General features: G+C 41.2%; 2 protein-coding genes across 3 annotated transcripts in view; one reads left to right on the top strand and one right to left on the bottom strand.

Annotated features, from left to right (window-relative positions):
* The first annotated feature begins 261 nt into the window (after nt 1-261).
* On the top strand, nt 262-17794 carry NUDT6 (nudix hydrolase 6). Of its 2 annotated transcripts, XM_036423780.2 has the most exons (5): nt 262-534; nt 3085-3288; nt 7300-7355; nt 12978-13032; nt 17132-17794. In XM_036423780.2, the coding sequence occupies exons 1-5, from the start codon at nt 303-305 to the stop codon at nt 17527-17529; spliced, it is 945 nt and encodes a 314-aa protein (XP_036279673.1). In that variant the 5' UTR covers nt 262-302; the 3' UTR covers nt 17530-17794. The 2 variants fall into 2 exon arrangements, with proteins under 2 accessions (XP_036279673.1, XP_045432546.1); XM_045576590.1 differs by lacking the exon at nt 3085-3288 and having other exon boundaries at nt 263-534.
* FGF2 (fibroblast growth factor 2) overlaps nt 12438-18832 on the bottom strand; it is a gene marked incomplete at its 5' end in the record, with an annotated part of 38399 nt that continues 32004 nt past the window's right edge. Inside the window, 1 exon segment of the mRNA XM_036424303.2 lies at nt 12438-18164. Within this exon segment, the coding sequence (XP_036280196.1) occupies nt 17979-18164 (186 nt within the window).

Below are 18832 nucleotides of genomic sequence, written 5' to 3'. Positions count from 1 at the left end.
AACCCATTCGTCTTCCCCATCCCCTGAATATATGTGCGTTGAATTAAACTATTACGGGGAGGGGAATAGCGGAGGGAAAGTTTCTCCTCATTTTTCTGAATCCCGGGCACACTCCTGAGAGGAGCTGGTGGACAGGACTTGGAGGTCTCCCAAGAAATAGCGCTGCAAAGCGGTAAACCCAGCTCCACTCGGAAAAGCTTGTGCGGCTCTCTTCTCAGGTTTAAGGTAGCGCCTTCTCCCCGCGGCGCGTGGGCGGGGCCATTTGGGGGCGTGGCGTCCGGCGAGCCGGGGCCGGCACGGGGATGTTGCCTCTGCGGAGCGGGGGCCACCTGCGCGCGTTGCTGGCCCGGGTCCGAGGCGCCGAGCTCTGGGCCGCGCCCCGCAGGGCCTCGGGCGGCTTAAGCGGAGCGCAGGACTCCCCCACCGCCGAAGCCGGCTGGCTGCGGGGCGAAGTGGACAGGTTCGGGGGCGTCTCGGTGCGCCTGGGCGCTCTGGACTGCCTGGACGCCGCCACCTTCCAGAGGGGCCTGCATGGCAAGTGCCTGGGCCGAGGGGTCCCATCGAAGTAACCGAGACCCACACGGGTGTCCGCCTGTCGGGTACCGAGCCCGGAGGGCGCACGTGGTCGCACCCGCCTCCCTGGTTCCCCGGCCCTTTGCTAGGAAGTCTCTGAGACTTTTGGGGGGACATGGTGACGATCACCGGCTCTGGGATCCACAGCCCGAGTTTCTGGTCCGCCTTCCGGCGTGTGACCTTCCCCTGGGGCAGGTTCTGTGAGCCTCCATTCCCTCTCGGGTAAAACCGGAGACCAGCTGCGCCCGGGGGCGCTGCGGGTTCAGTTGGATCCGGAGCAGGACGTGCTGAGCGCAGCGCCGCCAGCAGGTAGCGACCAGCAGGTCTGGTCGGTGTCATCCCTTTGCTGTTCGCTGTCCCGCCGGGCGCTTTGCCCGGACTCTCCTTCACGTGGTGGACAGCGAGTGGCCAGAGGTTCTGTGCTCAGGGGTCAGATTGGCACTCACATGGGGTCAGGAACTAGATTTTGCTTCCAAGAGGACAAAGCTTCTGTGATTATTAATCAGAGAGGACGTGGGTGGCTTGTCTGCAGAGAGGAAACTCCCCTTTCTCTTAACCTTGAGCCCGGTGATAAGAAGGAAAGGTTGGGAAGGAGGAGCCTTCTTCGCTTTGAGAGAAGCCTTGATTTGGTGGGCAGCCAGTTTTTCAAACTGCCCCCCCCCAGCGCCCCCCAGGCTCCTTATCATCAGATTGGAGGTAGACCAGGGAACGAGCCTCAGACTAACGGGAGCTTCAAATACTCTGTCCTGTTAGGCAATATAGTAAGTGAGGATCCATGTGAATATAAGCGAGCTGGGTTTTGGTTTTGGTTTTTGTTTTGTTTTGTTTTTGTTTTTTGAGAATTTCTATAAGAGTTTATTTGAGCCAAACTGACTCTTGTCTGGGAGCAAGATCTCGAGTGCTCCTATTTCTTAATTAAACCATCTTTATTCCCAGACTTCTCATTTTCCAGCAGTGCCCCCCGTAGAAGAGCCAAAGTTCATTCTCTAAAAGGTGTGCAGATGTGTGGGCAGATACAGGTACCTACTGCACACGCTTGTCAATTGTCAGAGACCGAAGAGGTAAAGCTCAGGTGCCCTCAGCAGGCAAAGCAGGAAGGAGGCTGGGTTTGGAGTCACACATCCAGGCTTCGAGTTCCGGGCCCTGCCACTTGTTTCTGCGGGCATTCGGGCCTTTCACCATGGAAAATATTTGCCCCTTAGGTTGCTTATGTGAATAATGCCAGCCCAAATCACTGGATAGATATGGTGATCCAAGATAAATTATATGAAACCTATTTACAGGCTCAGAAGTACCATATACTTTTTATTTTTAAAATAAATTCTATTGTATTTAACTTAAGTGCGAGACACTGTTTTAAGGACTTTACAAATATTAATTTACTTAATCCTCATAACAGCCGTGATGGTACTGAGGCGCAGAGAGATTCTAACTTCCCCGGGCTCTGAAATCTATTCTTATTGAACTGAACTGCTTCCTAGAGCTACTGCTGGTTCTATTTTTGAGTGAAACAAAACTGAATAGCATTTCCTATAAAGAAAAAAACAAAGCCACCTGAGGATCACCCTGTGTGTGTCACTGTTAGCCACACTGACTATAGAACTTCCTAGAACTTGCATACTTTATTTAAAAACAGTTCTATTTTATCTTCTTGAAGTTTATAAATTAAAAAAATTAAATGACAATAGAACTCTTCAAGAGTAAATAGAAGCCCATAATACTCGTTCATAAAGATTTAAGATTTGTGACAGGCCTTCCAGTTCTGTGGCAACATGGGTGCCCTGAGGCTCTGCTGCTGAGAATTCAGAGGCCCAAGGACCCATGGGGGGGGGGGGGGGAACTGTTCTTAATGTTTGTCATGTTGTTCCCCAGCCCTGCATTAATTGGAAATAAAAAAAGGTAATTTTGCCGAAACCGGTTTGGCTCAGTGGTAGAGCGTAGGTCTGCGGACTGAAAGGTCCCAGGTTCGAGTACGTTGGTTGCGGGCACATTCCCGGTAGGGGGTGTGCAGGAGGCAGCTGGTCGATGTTTCTCTCTCATCAATGTTTCTAGCTCTCTATCTCTCTCCCTTCCTCTTTGTAAAAAAATCATTAAAATATATTTTTTAAAAAGGTAATTTTATTCTAAAAAAAAAAAAAAGACTAAAACGTGATGTTAAAAGGAACATAAAAATGGCATTTTAAGTCATTTTTTGTTATTGTTGTTCATTCTACAACTATTGATCAGTGTTATGTGCCCAGCATTGTCTCTGGTGATATGAACATGAAGGGCATCGCGGTACTGCCTATTGACAAGGAATTCGCTCTGGTGGGGAAGTCACATAGACAAGGCCGCCGTGATATGGAAACACGGTAGTTCCCGCGCTGCTGGTGTCACCAGGACATTGCGGGATCCCGGCCCCCGGAGCTAGCTATTGTAGTAAGGGAAGTGGCTGCTTAAAATGGCTTCCTGAGGGAGGTGACCCCAAGGCGAGTTTGAGTAACTGCCGCCATTGTGCCTCCTCCGTTGCAGCCGCGGTGCAGCAGTGGCGCGCGGAAGGCCGAGCGGCGGTCTGGCTGCACGTGCCCATCCTGCAGAGCCGCCTCATCGCCGCGGCCGCCGCCCTGGGCTTCGGCTTCCACCACGCGGAGGCGGGCGCGGCCACGCTGGCCCTGTGGCTGGGCCCGGGGCCCAGCAGACTCCCGGGATACGCCACGCACCAAGTGGGCGTGGCAGGTCAGTTTCTTTTCTTTTCCTTTTTTTTTGGGGGGGGGGGGGGGTGGGGGTCAGTTTCTAACTCAAAATAGTCCGCATTACCTTTTTAAAGGTTCCCCCAGTTTCTTACTTCGTACAGCCTGGGCGATGGTGTATCCTCTTGGAAAAGGTCGTTGAAATGATTGTCCTCGGGACTATTGCTAGTGCTGTGAATAGAGGGAGTCTGCCCTGTGAGGTCAGCACGTGGCAGCTCTGAGCATAAGCAAGTTAGTTCAGCATTTCGTTTTCCAAAGGGTGTGTTTGAACGTGCTTCACACCCATGTGAACTTCACTACTCAAATAGAACACTGAATGGGGACCAGGGAATGAATTCATTATGGTAAAACGTATTAGTACTAATTGTGTAAGTTTGTAGAATAAAAAGATAACATGGGTTGAATTTAAGGTAAAGCAAATCAGCTTTTTAATGGTTTGAGCATTACTTCTTAAAGATATTTACATTTAGTTATTGTGCCAGTTGCTTAAAATAACAGAATTTAAATATATTCTAGAATTTCAAAGTTACTGATTAGCTTCAGAAACAGACTTTACTATTTTTTTATTTTATTTATTTGTTTGTTTGTTTGTTTGTTTGTTTGTTTGTTTTGAGAGAGAGAATTGAAGGGATGGGGAGACAGAGAGAGAAAAACATCAGTTGGTTGTCCCAGCACCCTTTGGCCCACAGGCCAGCACTTATCCATTGAACCAAACCTGCTATGGCCAGCGACTGATAGTCTTGAAAAAAATAGTCTTGAAAAAAATCTTGATTTAGGTTAAGACAGGTTCTCAAATTGTGGTGTTCAGAATAATTACCTAGAAAACTTGTAAAACATGCTGGGAATGACTACCAATAATTTTTTTAAGAAGATCTCAGGTGGGGCCTGAAAATTTGCTTCTCTAATAAGTTTTTTGCTGCTGCTGCTGCTGTTCTCTTTGAGAGTCAGGGTTAAGAACATTCCTAGATTTCTGGAAAAACTAAAATAGCAAAGAATCCTCATGACCTAAAATAAATGAAAGCAGTAATACACATTAATTAGTAATGTAATCAATAATAATTTTATTTGTCTTCATATAATTTACAAGAGGTTTTAAAGATAGCTTGTACTTTTGAAATCATTTAAAGGAATTATTCAAGGCTGTCCAATGTTTTCTCTGTTCATGGTCTCCAGCACAGGCACTCAGAAACTTTCCATTGGGGTCTGCTTCACAAGACTATTTGAAAAATTTGATGATAGCCTCACACTTCATTAGGAAGTCACACAAATGATTGTCCATTCATTGGTACAGACTAAGAGTTTCCACTTACTATTACAGAATTGGTACTGTGTGCATAAAGAGTGTTCTACGAAGGACTTGTTTCTATCTACATACTATATTTTATATTGGAGTGAAGATCTGCCACAGGAATTCAGGGAATGAGATTCTGGAACCTGACAAAAATCTTGAACAAGTAGGGTTTGAAGTGGCTATTGGGATGGGGATGAGATAATATAAGAATATGGTCTGGAAAAGTATAGAGTTTTTAGGTGAAGAGAAAATAGTTGGTATTTATTGCTATAAGCAGCAAAAGTGGCTGTGGCTGGTAGAGGGGATTAGGAACTAGAATATGCCACTTTGGGCCTTACTTTTAGTATTTTCAGTTGAAGACAATGGAGAAACAGATGTAGGAAGAGTTCTGTGCCGCCATTCTACCTAAAAGTAGAGTATAAGGAGGAGAGCATTCTTACCACCAGAAGCGGGAGTTGACATGAGAGGAGTCTGGACAAACACACTGACTTGATCTTTGTATTCTATTAGTTTTCCCCAGATGCTTTCTAGCCCCTTTCCCATAATTTACCTCCCCTAGTCCAAACCCACAATTTATCGCTCTTTGTTAAAATGGTAACTACTTTTCTGGGGATTTTCTTTCTATGAAGTGCTCCACCCTACTCCACGCCACATAAAAATATTAACATCAAATAAAATGCATATTTTTCTCCATTAATCTGTTTTCTGTCAATTCCATTTAAAGTCCCCAGAGCTAGAACATAAGTGGGTGGAGGAAAATTCTTTCATCCCCTCAGAGCCTTTAAACTCATTGGCCTCTCTTCCTGAATGCTCTTCCCTAGGGCTTCTGCTCAAATATCTCCTCAGAAAACTCCTGGCCTTTCTGTCTCACAGAGTCCTCCCATAGGTCCGTCCCATCATCCTTTGTCCCTTTATCTAGCTGCTTTCCTTTATAGGACTGATGGAAATCCACAATTATCTTATTTCATTTACTTAGTTTTCCCCACAATAAACCCTATGAAGGCAGATATTTTGTCTCTTGTTCACCACTGTCTCCTCAGGTTAAAGACAGTGTCTGATATAAAGTCAGTGCACAATAACTATTAAATATTTCTTGAGTAAGTGTTTGAATATTTAGATGGAAACCCTCTGAGAACACAGCTATAGGGTGGTGAAGGGGCTGTGTTGCCATGACAATGACTGCTGCAAACCAGGCCCACTGGAGGTCAGTCTTAGAGCAGCCTGAACGTGGACAGTCAGAATGATGCCACTCATGGGGGTTATTGCGAGGAATACCTGAGGTAATGCACAGAAAGCACTTGGCACAGGTCCTGACCAATGACAATAATATACTAAATAACCTCTGTTTAATCTCTGCTCTCTATAGATTTAACTTTTGTATTGTGATCAGCAGGGGTCGCTCACTGCTTTGGCACTGCTCAGTTTGTCTTTGGAATATTATGCTCATGTTTACAATGAATTCATTAGGGAAAACTTCAATTTGAGTAATCACAAATTATTAAAACTTAAGAGTAGAATTCCTTGGTCTTCCTTTGGCATTCTATCCTTTGTAAAGTCCAATTAAACTAAGTTTACGTTTTCTAATAGAAGCAAACATTAATATTAATTATATCTCAGTGGTTTTCCTTATTGCTTAAAAATACTAAAATGTGTTTTCATTTCAGAGAAAATTGCTCTTCCTGTGTTCCACATACCTACTCCCTTCTATATTTTATCTCCAGATCGCATGTGACACATCTCATGTTCTATATAATTGACTTTTTGTTTGCCATCTCCTCTTACACAAACATACACAAACACATACACACAACTTGTGAACCCCATTGAGGATAGGGAATTTTGTTTTGTTCACCACTATATCCCTATCATTCAGAAAAGTGCCTGACACATAATTGGAGCTCACTTCATATACTATATATAGATCCTATATGTAATGTATATAGAAACTCAATTAATATTGAAAGAATATAGAAAATATCTTTTTAGTAATATCTTCTCACATTATGTAAATACTAATATTTTTAAATTACAGAATTTATAGGAACCTAATATAAATCGTTAAAGTATAAAAGACCCAGGATGGCCCAAAGAGAAATAGAAAAAATTTATTTTTTAGTCCTAACACCTAGTCAAATACTTAGTGTGCTGGGCAATGCGTATGATGAATGAATAAGTAAAAGGAATGGACTAGAACTTAAATATTTATAAAACAAATAAGGGTCCCAAAGCAATATACTGATATGTTATAAGCTGTGTACATACATGGTAAACAAATTTAGGCAGCTTCAGGAAGGTCTTGTACTGAATATCGACATGTTTAAGATTTGGATCATGGGGGCCACAACCCATGTTCTATACATAGTGATGTGAGGAATAAAAATGAGAATGGAAAGTCAACTCATTCAATAAATATTTATAAGCATTTAAAATTTTTTGGACACTAAATAAATACTATAAAAGGATAGAAATATTAATTTATTTAACTGTGTACCCTCAGCAATAGACAATGTGGAGAAGCTCTGCAGATTATTATCCTACTGGGCAGCATAGCTTCTGTGGAGAGAGTACATCTTCATGGGTGAGGTGGAATTGAATTAGGTCTTTAGGATGGGCAGGGTTTTAATGGCCACAGATAAGAATGTGGGAGGAATCTAAGATGGATGAAATTAATATTTGTCAATTATTTTTTATTTTTCCCTCCAATAGGAGCTGTATTTGATGAAAGTACTAGAAAAATATTGGTTGTCCAAGATCGAAATAAAGTAAGTTGCTTCTGTTTATAAATTTCTTTCTAAATGTTCAGTTCTCACTAGAGAAAAATAAAATGTAGAAATTTTTATATGCTCAAGGAATTACAGATATTTTAAAAGTTATTCCTAAGCAGTTGTGGATCATTTGGCTACTCATTGAATCCATAAATGCTTATGCAGGCCTTGAAAAGTTGGGGTAACCTCACTATAGCTCACTATTATCTTATGGCTACTGGAAAATTATAAATGGCTGTATTTAATTGGGAAGATAATTCTCTTTCTAACAGACTATCAAGACATTCTTCCATTCATCCAACATTCATTAAGCTCCTACTCCAAGCCAGGTGCTGAGCATACAAAGATTAGTAAGACAATACCCCTGATGTCCTGCATCTATCAATTTAGGAAAGCAGTCATACAACACATGGTAACACTTTACTTTGCCTTTAAAAAGCCCCTAAAGATTTATCAGAAGAGGTGCTATTTAAGTTGTATCTTGAAGAATGAATAGGAGCTTACCAGGAAGAAAAGGTAGAAAAACAGATTGAGATAATTAGAATTGCATACATAAGGGCAGAGTTTGGAAAGGAGCTGACTTGATGTTTTAGTCCGGTTAGCCACTATAACAAAAACACCATAGGCTGGGTGACTTAAACAGCAAACATTATTTCTCACTAGAGGCCTGGTACATGAAATTTGTACACTCAGTGGGGCGACGGTCCCTCAGCTCGGCCTGTGCCCTCTCTCAGTCCAGGAGCCCTCGGGGGATGTCCAGCTGCTGGCTTAGGCCCACTGCCCCCCTAAGCCAGCAGTCTGGCATCCTTAGCGCTGCCTCAGAAGCAGGAGAAGCTCCTGCCAGGGTCTCTGCACCCACCAGCCGTGAGCCTAGCTGAGTGGTGCTTCCCCTGTGGGAGCGCACTGACCACCAGGGGGCAGCTCCTGCATTGAGCGTCTGCCCCCTGGTGTCAGTGCATGTCCTAGTGACCAGTCGTTCTACTATATGGTCAATTTGCATATTAGGATAGTTATGGATGTTGGGAGGCCAAGATCAAGGCGCCAGCAGAGTTGGTGTCTGATGAGGTCCTACCTCCTGGTCCATAGAAGTTTGTCTTCTCACTGTGTCCTCACATGGCAGAAGGGACAGGAAACTCTCTGGGATCTCTGTAATAAGAACACTACGCCCATTTACGAGGGCTTCACTCTTATGACACAGTCATCTCTCAGAGACTCCCCTTATAATACCATCATCACATTGGGAATTAGGATTCAACATATGAATTGGGTGGGGGTGGGAGGACATAAGCATTCCATTGCACACTGTGGAAAAAATAGCAAAAACTTCACTGTGGCCAGGAGTGTAGGCAGTGGAAAAATATGTGACCTGACAGCTAGATTGGGAACAGAATGTAAAAAGCTTTGTACACAAAAATAAAAAGTCTATTTAACTAAAAGCAACAAAGGTTTTTAAGAAACAAATGTTTTCATGCTCACTCAGGAGAATAAAAGTGAAAGAGAATCATTATTTTTAATGCTTTCTGAGACTTCAGTAAATAACAGCGGACAGAGTCAAACATTTCCCCCAGCATATATGTTTTTAAATTTTAAACAACTATTGGCAATGAGAGCTGAAAGTATCACACATTTCTGAGAAATTCAATCTAAAAGCATTCTCATAATTATAAGTAACTTTCAAAGTTTTAGTAAAGGCAGATCCTCTGACTTAAACTAAGCTTTATCAACAGAAATTTATTGAGTACTTAAAAGTATTTTGTGCCTGGACCTCAGAAAGCCCCTCCTTCCTCCCCTTGCCTTACAAGTCTGTTGATGGAACCTAAAGGGGAGAGTCCCCTGGCAAAGCAGAAATGGTTAGCAGGGTCCCAGCTTCTGCATCCTTAGGCAGAGCACAGAGGGTGGGTTTGGAGCTGAGAGACAATCACAGCATCCACTTATTAGAAATTCACGTTCCCAGGCCCCCACCAACCTCCTGAATCAGAAACGCTGGGAATGCTGCTCAGCCGTTGTTCACAAACTTAGGTGACTCGGTACATGGTCAAGTTTGAGAACTGCTACACTAGCACTTTGAGCTCCGACTCTTCATTTGCTGACTTGCAAACCTGCCAGTGACTGGTCCTCTCAGAATGAGAAAGCACTGCTTTTCATGTTCCTACTGTGCTTCTGGGCAGCTGGGACTGGCAGAGACTGGAGACAAATTCAGATTACATAAGACTTTGGATTCTGTATGCATTTAGGAGAAATGATACTACTATTTAGGGCTTCAATTTTGTTGGTTTTGATAATCCTCCCCCAAGGATATATTTTTCCTGTTGTTTTTTGTTTTGTCTTTTTTGGTGTTTTTTTTGTTTGTTTGTTTTGTTTTTTTAGTGAAAGTGGAAAGGAGGGGGAGAGACAGACAGAGAGAAAAATCAATGTGAGAGAGACACTGATTGGTTGCCTCCTGCACACATCCTAACCAGGGCCAGGATTGAGCCTGCAACCAAGGTATGTGTCCTTGAACAGAATCGAACTTGAGACTTTTCAGTCAGAGCCAAACCAGCTAGGGCTTCAGTTTTATTTTTTATAAAATTGAAAAATAAGCAGTGATCCATCTGAGGGCAACAAAAGATAAAAACTGAGTTTTCGTGTATAGTGTTGTAATAAAAAATATATATAAAGTGTGACACTAAACCATATTTAATTTCTGCAATTATATTGTTGTTAGGTGGAATTTAAGCATTAATACCATTAACCATAAACAACTAATTAGCATTCTTTCTGACATGAAACAGTTCTCCTCCTTTAGTGCCTCCCTCTGCCCAGGCATTGCTGTCAAGGCATACTTGCAAAGTTAAATCCTCACTGCACATAAACAGACACAAAGCTAAAATGATACTTAAAATGTATCTATCCTCCTTCCCTATCCATATAGTCCAATACTTCACCGCCCCATGATTTTGAGAAATAAAAGATCTAAGAGTGGCTCTCTCTGTAAACTGGGTGCTAAAAAAGCCAAGACCAGGGTAGGGACCTGTTCACTTACTCACTGGCATTCCCTAGTTCCTGTAATGACTACATCGTCGGCTCTGTTCTGAACTCAAAGCAAAGTTCCTACATCTGGAGCTTATATACAAATGGGTAAGATAAAAATAACAAGAGAATAAACAATATATAAGGCAGTGATCTTAAGAAAAATACAGTGGTATAGGGAGAAAGAGAATGGGCTTGCTACATGGTACATTAATTTCTGTATACCCGACTCACTAGCACTCAATAAATTTTTGTTCAATAAACAAACTTACTAAGAGATCTTTATGGCAGCTTCTATCTCATTAGTAAGGATAATACAGTAGCTAATTTATTATCTAACTACAGTGGCTCTGTGCTGGCTGGAAGTGGCTGAGCTTCGACCTATGAACCAGGAGGTCACAGTTCAAATTCACAAGCCCCGGAGTGGTGGAAGTCTCAGATACAAATTCTGGTCCGATTACATAGAATGTTCCAGTGAGGTCTGAAGAGCAAAAGTTATATAAAAGGGCAGAAAATAGTAGTTAAGGATTAGTGGGAAAATAGCTAAACAACTTTTAAAATTTACTGAAAGATGGATAGAATCAGAAGGCCTGAATTTTAACCAAGTTCACTACACATTAGCTGTGTCACCTCAGGCAAGTTATTAAGTCTTTTCATGCCCTCAGTTTCATCACTTCCAAAATGGGGATCGTCCTTCATAGATTACTGTAAAGTTTCAATGTGTGTAATTCTTTTTTTTTAATTGATTTTCAAGAGGGGGAGGGAGAGAGGAACATCAGTCTTTTGTTTTTCTTATTTATGCATTCGTTGGTCGATTCTTGTATGTGCCCCGACTGGAGATCGAACCTGAAACCTTGGTGTATCAGGATGACACTCTAACAAACTGAGCTACCTGGCCAGGGCTAAATGTATATAATTATTATAAAAACATTTAGGTGATATATATTACCTAGTATTTGTTGTTGATGTTATTATGTTGCTCAACCCAGTTAATGGGGAGTATTCTTTGATATTAAAAAAGAAGATATACTCATCTTTCCATAGGTCAGAGCTACATTAACCAGGTTTTCAAACCACCTAACAAGGGCCTCTCTACCTCCCACTTAGACTAACTGCAGGCTGAAGCTTTTTTGGAGATGGAGGGAGGGTTTTTTTTTTTCAAACAAGCTCTTAAAGCTAAATGGTGCCAGAAAATATAAAACACTACTCACCAACATAAAAATAGATTTAATTTTTCCATAGCTAAAGAAAATCAAATTTGTATGAGATGTTTTCAGTCCTTCTATCTAGCATGTTCCTCCTTTCAATAAGTTCGTATCTCCAAATGTAATCAAGAATCAATCTCCAATTATTGTCATCAAGTATAAGTTTTAAAAAAAAGTTAGCTTTTATTGTTTAAAGAAGCATTTATATCTGTTAGAAATAAATTTATGGTGGTGAAGTCCAGTATTCTATTGGAAAAAAGATTGCAGCGGTTCCATATAAACATAGCTTTTGGAATCATTTCAGAATGGAACTCCCCAAAGACAGTGCATTAATGTATTATAGACATCCTTAGAGATATCTTCCTACATTAATAAAATAAAACATAATATGAGTTATAAATGAACTCAAGTCTGAGCCAGACACAGAAGGGTGGAAAGCCTGGATTCTGGACCACATAATCGGCAGTCTGTGGAGACCGGGAGCCATGCCACTGCTCTCCAACCTAGCAGAGTTGGGAAATGACACACTTTAAGAAGCACCCGTCCAGGAAATGAGAGGGCCGCAAAACACACCAGAAAAAGGTCCATGAACTTGTTTTATGAATGAAGAGTAGAAGGTGTCCTGGCTCCAAGCTGTAGTGCCTTTATGAGTATGTCCTAATTTCTCATTCTTCAGCTTTGATCATGGTGATTGGGTAGGTACAATAGACCTCTAACAGGAAAAAATATGTCAGCCATAAGCATATTGTCCTGTGCCTTTTCAGAATTATTATTCATCAGTTTTCTCCATGTTTATCTCTATTCCAAGATTGGATCTTCCCACCTGTCTCCCCTCACCCCCAAAAAAGGTGCACAAAAAAACCCACAAACTTAATCAGTTTTATTCACACTACCAATGAAATCATTAACACATAGAGCAAGAAAAACCATAAGGCTAATATATCTGATTAGACACACAATACAGAAAATAAATGTGAAGTTAAAAGTAGTATACTTCAGTGATTACATTTTTACTGTATTTTCTACTTATTTATAGCAGCATCTGTAAAATTCCTCTATTAATAGTTAACTAGCAGCAAATTTTTTAAAATTACACTAATTCAGTAGATGTGTTCCTTTCACTGTCTTATTCATTCAGAATTTATCACATTAACCAAACAAAACCACTTCTACCCCCCCCCCCAAAAAAAAAAAAAACAGTGGGAAAAGAATTCATAAGTTACCAGTTCCCCCCAAAAGAAGGAAAAGAGTAATGAGGAAGGAAACTGGAAAAAATTTACATGCAATTACTAAAAAATAAATCCTCAACCACCTTGACCAATATGAGTGACGATTGTGGGTCACCATGTATGTGTGTGAGTGAGTAGAAGCTGTGCTGACTTTATTTTCTGACTTTATGCTGCAGTTGAAAAACATGTGGAAGTTCCCGGGAGGCCTTTCGGAGCCTGGGGAAGATATCGGTGTGTATCTTACATCTTTTCAATCGGCCTGGAAATGTTAAGGAAATTCATGTTTAAAAAAAAATTTTTTTTTTTTTACTATATAGTTAAGAATAAGATTTTAAATTTTCTAACTAGTTTAGACTAAGAAAATTTCAGAGAGGGCTGATATAAAATTTCAGGGCTGATATAAAATTAGCAGCAAAACATGTAACATTAGAACTTGCTCCATTAAAGCAGGAGGATACACCTGCTTTTCCCTTTAGGGCTGCTTCTAGAGTGACTTGTTTGAAAGTGAGAAGCTGTGCATATGCATCAGTAAAGTTTAGCATTGAGGGCTATTTGGGATATGACTAAAATTGTTGGAATTAAACCATGAGAAAACACAAATTCTTCACTGTGTCATCACACAAAGTTGAATAGTAACTTTTACATGAACTTTGAAACAAGTATTATTTATAAAGTCAGTTATAGAGCCATGGTGATTAATTCTTCTATTTTTGAAAAAATTATCTACTAATTATTCTGACTAGTCAGAAGCAAAGCATAGTGAAATATCTCATATGAGAAGATCTCACATGAAACACATAACTCCTTAGAACAAGTTCCAGAGCTCAATATGGAAAACAGGGCAATGTGAAAAAAGCTAAGAATTCTCAGTGTCACTGATTTTATAGGAAATAGATGAAAGACGAGAAACTGAGTTTTCCTACCTATTCCTTATCCCACTGGTCAGATATAGCCCCTGTCATAATAAATCAATAGATAACTCACTTGGATACCAGTATTATTATTACTCTACAACTTTTCCCTCAATATTGCATGTCCCTGTTCTCTTTAGCCAACATTTATGTGAACACAATTTTCTAAATTATCCTTGGATATTTTATATAAAAATGTATATATTCCTGAAACTTAATTTCTAAAAATGTTACACAGATTAAAATGCCCTATGCATAGTATATAGCCAACTCTTAACAACCAGTAAGTATATTTACTGTATTCAAATGAATTCATAGTATTTTAGGTACTTAATGACCCAGATTCTGTTGGGTCTTCTGTTTTAATAAAAGAGAATTTGGTAGCGGTGTGAGTGCTGGGAGGGAAAGCCACTTATCCTCAACACCTAATTATCTTCCGCTTTCCTTATGTGATGTATAAGAGCTTGTGGATTAGTTAAGCTTATGTTACATCCTCACCCAGCCCATACCAGGTAGGAATCCATCTGCAGGAGGTTTGTGTAGCTTCCTCACCAATGAACTGGAGGTCAATTTTATGGATCTTCAGAATTTCAGATAGACTTACATTTAAATGTACATGAAGAAACACATTTCCAAGACAAATAGTTCTGTTTAAGTGTACTCCAGAACCCTTCAAATCCAAGTTGTGAAGAATTCACTACTTTTTAAGTATTTGTGGTTGACACAACAACCCACCTACCCAGAGATCATAGATACATCTCAGTCATGTGGAATGAAGAAAAAAGCAGCAGTTGGCATTCACCATGCCGTATAAATTAAAGCTTTGCCTTAGATTGATAAAACCCTGAAAGCAGCTGGAAATGGTAACTGACAGTAGAGTCCTGAACGACTATGACTATCCAAGGGCATTCTGTTCTGTAATACAATAATAAATATTTTTAATGATGAAGCCAAATCATCCAAGAATTATTTGCTTTTTCTAAAATCTATACTTAGGAATATAATCTATTTTAGGAATACTGCCATCACCAATGAACAAGCATTCATACTGGCTCATAAGTAGTAAACACTGGTTAACTGGGAAACACACCTGTTTGCAATCCTTCATTCTCTGATACTAGGTAAATGAAGCACTATTGTCTGTAGTGTCTAAAAAGAATTAAGAAGAGCATATACAAAATGGAATGCAATCCTCAGGCTTTAATATACTACCCTAGGAGTACAAAGATTAAAAATGGAGGAGTTGCCTTCCAAAAAAAAAAAACTATTACCCCTGTCAGGGACAACCCCCTGCATAGCCTGAGGACTGTATCAGCCACTGGTCCAAGTTCATCGGTGCCCCAGAGTCAGAGTGAAACACCAGGAAAGCCCACATTCTGCACAATTTTTTCTATGATTTTATTTTATTTCAATCTAATCCTATCATTAAATATCACAAAATAGAAATAACAAATATAAACTCCATCTCACTATTGTTCTATAAACAAAATGCTGTGACGTCTTTAAACATCTCTCTCAATCAGCAAAAATAGAAACAAACCTCTGGGTTTTTCCTATGTTCTTCAGATTTAAAACACAGAAAATGGTATTTCAGTTTAGCTTACAGTACATTAAAATAACAAAGGTACAACAGAGAAAAGCACTTTATCCAAATAAAAAATTCAGATTCATGGCAAAATCTTTGGAGAAGAGATTTCCCTTTCGGGGCAGAAGGGCTCTCTCATACCCTGGACACAAAAGCACTTACTTGCCATTCAGTTTTCATCTAGCCACTGCCTACTGACTCAACTTAAACTGATCAGACTATCCAGGCAGTGCTGCGTTGGGGTCCACTGCCCCAGTGACTGCTGAACAGGGCTGACTCCCCAACTGTCCCTCTCTGTGATCCGTGACACGGAAACAGGCTAGATGGGAACTAAAGGCCCAGGTCTTTACTAGTGATGCTGAGCACTAGACAGGACCCCCATGGTTAGTTTTCAAAGTGTTTAAAGAACACTTAACCAATAGTTAAGTGAGACCAGCCTCAGTCTTTAATAGATTAAAGACTATAGTTAAGTGAGACACTGCCACAGTCTTTAATAGATTCAATAACAAGTATGGATTCTATGCCAGACTGAAGATTATTTTTCTTAGAAGGAATTTTTCCCCTTTTTAGCATAAATTCTTTTATGTTTTTAATTTAAAAATATAATTTCTAACCCTGTGCAACCTGTGGCAAATCTCAGTTCTAAGGGGAGTTGGCATGTAATTAAAAGATGGCAGATGGCTTACATTTCAGAGCACCTTGCTCCTCCTGCACACACCTGCAGAGCCGTTTCTCAGGGAGCGTCCGCGGCTGCCCAGGGAATTGGGAAGACGGTCCACTGCAGAGCACATAGAACTGGAGGCTGTCTCCTTGCCTTCCTCTTCCTTGCCTGCTCTTCACCAGTAAGACTAGCAAGACTACTAACAAGGCAAATATAATTCACTGTTTGACAAATAAGAAAAGGCGGGTACTAAAGAGCATTTGAACAAAAATCTATGCAACTCTATTTCCCAGCAAACTGGGTGAGGAAGGCAGCTGTCCTCAGAGCTTCTAGTGCCCCTTTGGGAGATAATGACAGCATCACAGAGTTAGAGGAAGCCGTGAGGGGATCATGTGGGTAGTTAGAAAAAGCAGCCACCAGCGTATGTTAATGGCAGTGAAGATCCTGCCCCATAAATGTGTATGGTATCAGAAAGTCACCCTTCTGAAATGTGAAAGCCCTGTTTTATTATAAAGTTCTGTGTACTGCGAGTTATTTAAGACCTCTGAGGGAGTGGCTGCAGATCTAGGTGTTGGAGGAAAGAGTCTAAATTCTTTGGAATCTCAGGAAACAAAGGAACTGCCCCAAATCCCAATTGGGATTCTCCGGACTGGATAATTAGCGAGAACAACAAAAAGACTGCAAAGGCATCTTCTCTGAGATTCGGAGGCCTGTCCATCTTCCATACCTGCCCCAGATCACCAGGAGAGGTCCCAGTTCCTTCCCAGTCTCCACACCCCGCAGCCCCACCACACCAACATCGGTAAATGATCAGGAACAGGTAACAAGAAACGTGGGAACAGCAACCGCAGCTTAGCAACCTATGTTTTCATCTTTTGAGAAATAGAGCAGGAAGAGGTTAAAAAATATGTAACCCCAAAAACATCAGATGAATAGACCCCCACAGTAGCAGCCAAAGAAATATTCACTATTTTTGAAAGCTTCTCAGGTGTACAGCGGTAAGAAAATACTTTGGTATTCCAGGGTGTCAGAGTTTATATTGAAAACTTCATTTCCTTGAAGTTTTGCTTCTGAACCTTTAGATAAAGTTACTCCAACTGAAAATCCTTTAGATAAAGTTACTCCTTCTGAAAATGTGATAGTCACTGATTTGTACATCTTTTGTTCACACAGGAGACACAGCAGTTCGAGAAGTTTTTGAAGAAACTGGCATACAATCAGAATTTATGTCCCTCCTGAGCATCCGGCAGCAGCACAGCCACCCCGGGGCTTTCGGGAAGTCGGACATGTACATCATCTGCCGTCTGAAGCCCCGGTCCTTCTCCATCGCGCTGTGCCCGCACGAGTGCCTGCGGTGCGAGTGGATGGACCTCGCCCAGCTGGCCACGGCCGCCAACACCACGCCCGTCACCAGCAGGGCCGCGCAGCTGCTGCTGTACGGGCACCGGGAAGGCTTCGAGAAGATTGACCTGACCATGGAGCAGTTCCCAGCTGTGTACACGGGCTTGTTCTACAAACTCTATCACAGGGAACTGCCAGACAGTTACAAAACGATGACGGGAGTGGATTAAATCGTATTTACACGTATAAAAATCTTTAGTAAATTGTACATGTAGATCAATGAGTGCCATGTTCTAAGAATGGTGCACATTTTGTGTTCACTAAATCTCTCGCTTTAATTTTCTAATGTGTATGGTTTCCGTGAAGAAATTTGCAAATGCACACATTTTTAAAGCCTCTTTTCGAATGGGGTGAATGTATGGAAAGATTGTAGCTCTAAATAAGCGTCACTGGATAAAGGCAAATGCTATATAAAAGGTGGAAATTTATACATTTCCAGGAATTCTTGTTTTTCTTTACTAAGGCAATGGTTAAATATTTTAATATTAGATCAAAGGTTATCTGACCAGTTATCCAAACTGAGCAGATGGCTGCACACAATTTCTTTTCCTCTCATTAACAAGTTCTAAAATAAACCTCTTCCCTTCATGTGAAACGAGATCAGATGGTGCCCTTAAGATCAGCTCTTAGCAGACATTGGAAGAAAAAGGATGGCTTTCTGGCCAGGTCCTGTTTTGGATCCAAGTTTATACTGCCCAGTCCGCTTCAATGCCACATACCAACTGGAGTACTTCCTTGACCGGTAAGTGTTGTAGTTATTGGATTCCAACCGTTCGAAAAAGAAACACTCATCCGTAACACATTTCTGAAAAATAAAGAAAGCATAAATAGTTGTTATTGTTGCTATTATTATTTTACTTTTCATATTAAATATTTATGACAATTCACTGCCCATTCTGCTCAACCAGCAGCAGTGCTGTTGGGTTCAGCGGGACAGTCAAACCAGCCAGACTCGGCAGGCCAGGCTCTGGCCCCACAGAAGGATGCACGATGGCCTCCAGCTAATCTCTTCGGTGGAGGCAGCCACAGACCCTTTCCGCAGCCCCCCATGGGTAGGTCTGTGTTAGCTGGCAAGGGCACACAGGTAGTGTAGGCCCCACACTGGCTCGGACTTAAGCACCCCCCACACACAGCTTCCAGGGCTCTCCTCAAACCCTCCCCCTACACCTGGGGAAACCCAAAGCTATGGCTTCCAGTTGAGGTTTATGGTCCAGCCGTGCTCTTCTAATCCAGAGGCAGGTTACCATTGGGTCGTGCTGACTTATCAAGGTTCCCGCGAAACAGTGCTGGACAGGTAACTTTCCCACAGACAAGAAGCAGTTCTTTAAATTATATTTTTTCCAGGAGCTAATATTGTTTCAATGGCTAAGAAAAATATTGTACAGGAAATAGTGAATGCATATATTGCCCCCAAATTGTATTTAAATGATTGGCATTCTCAGCACACTAAGAGATAATGAGGAACAAGTAATG

This window comes from Pipistrellus kuhlii, unplaced genomic scaffold (assembly GCF_014108245.1).
Source record: "Pipistrellus kuhlii isolate mPipKuh1 unplaced genomic scaffold, mPipKuh1.p scaffold_m20_p_8, whole genome shotgun sequence".
NCBI classification, from domain to species: domain Eukaryota; kingdom Metazoa; phylum Chordata; class Mammalia; order Chiroptera; family Vespertilionidae; genus Pipistrellus; species Pipistrellus kuhlii.
This window is presented reverse-complemented; position numbering and strand designations above follow the sequence as displayed.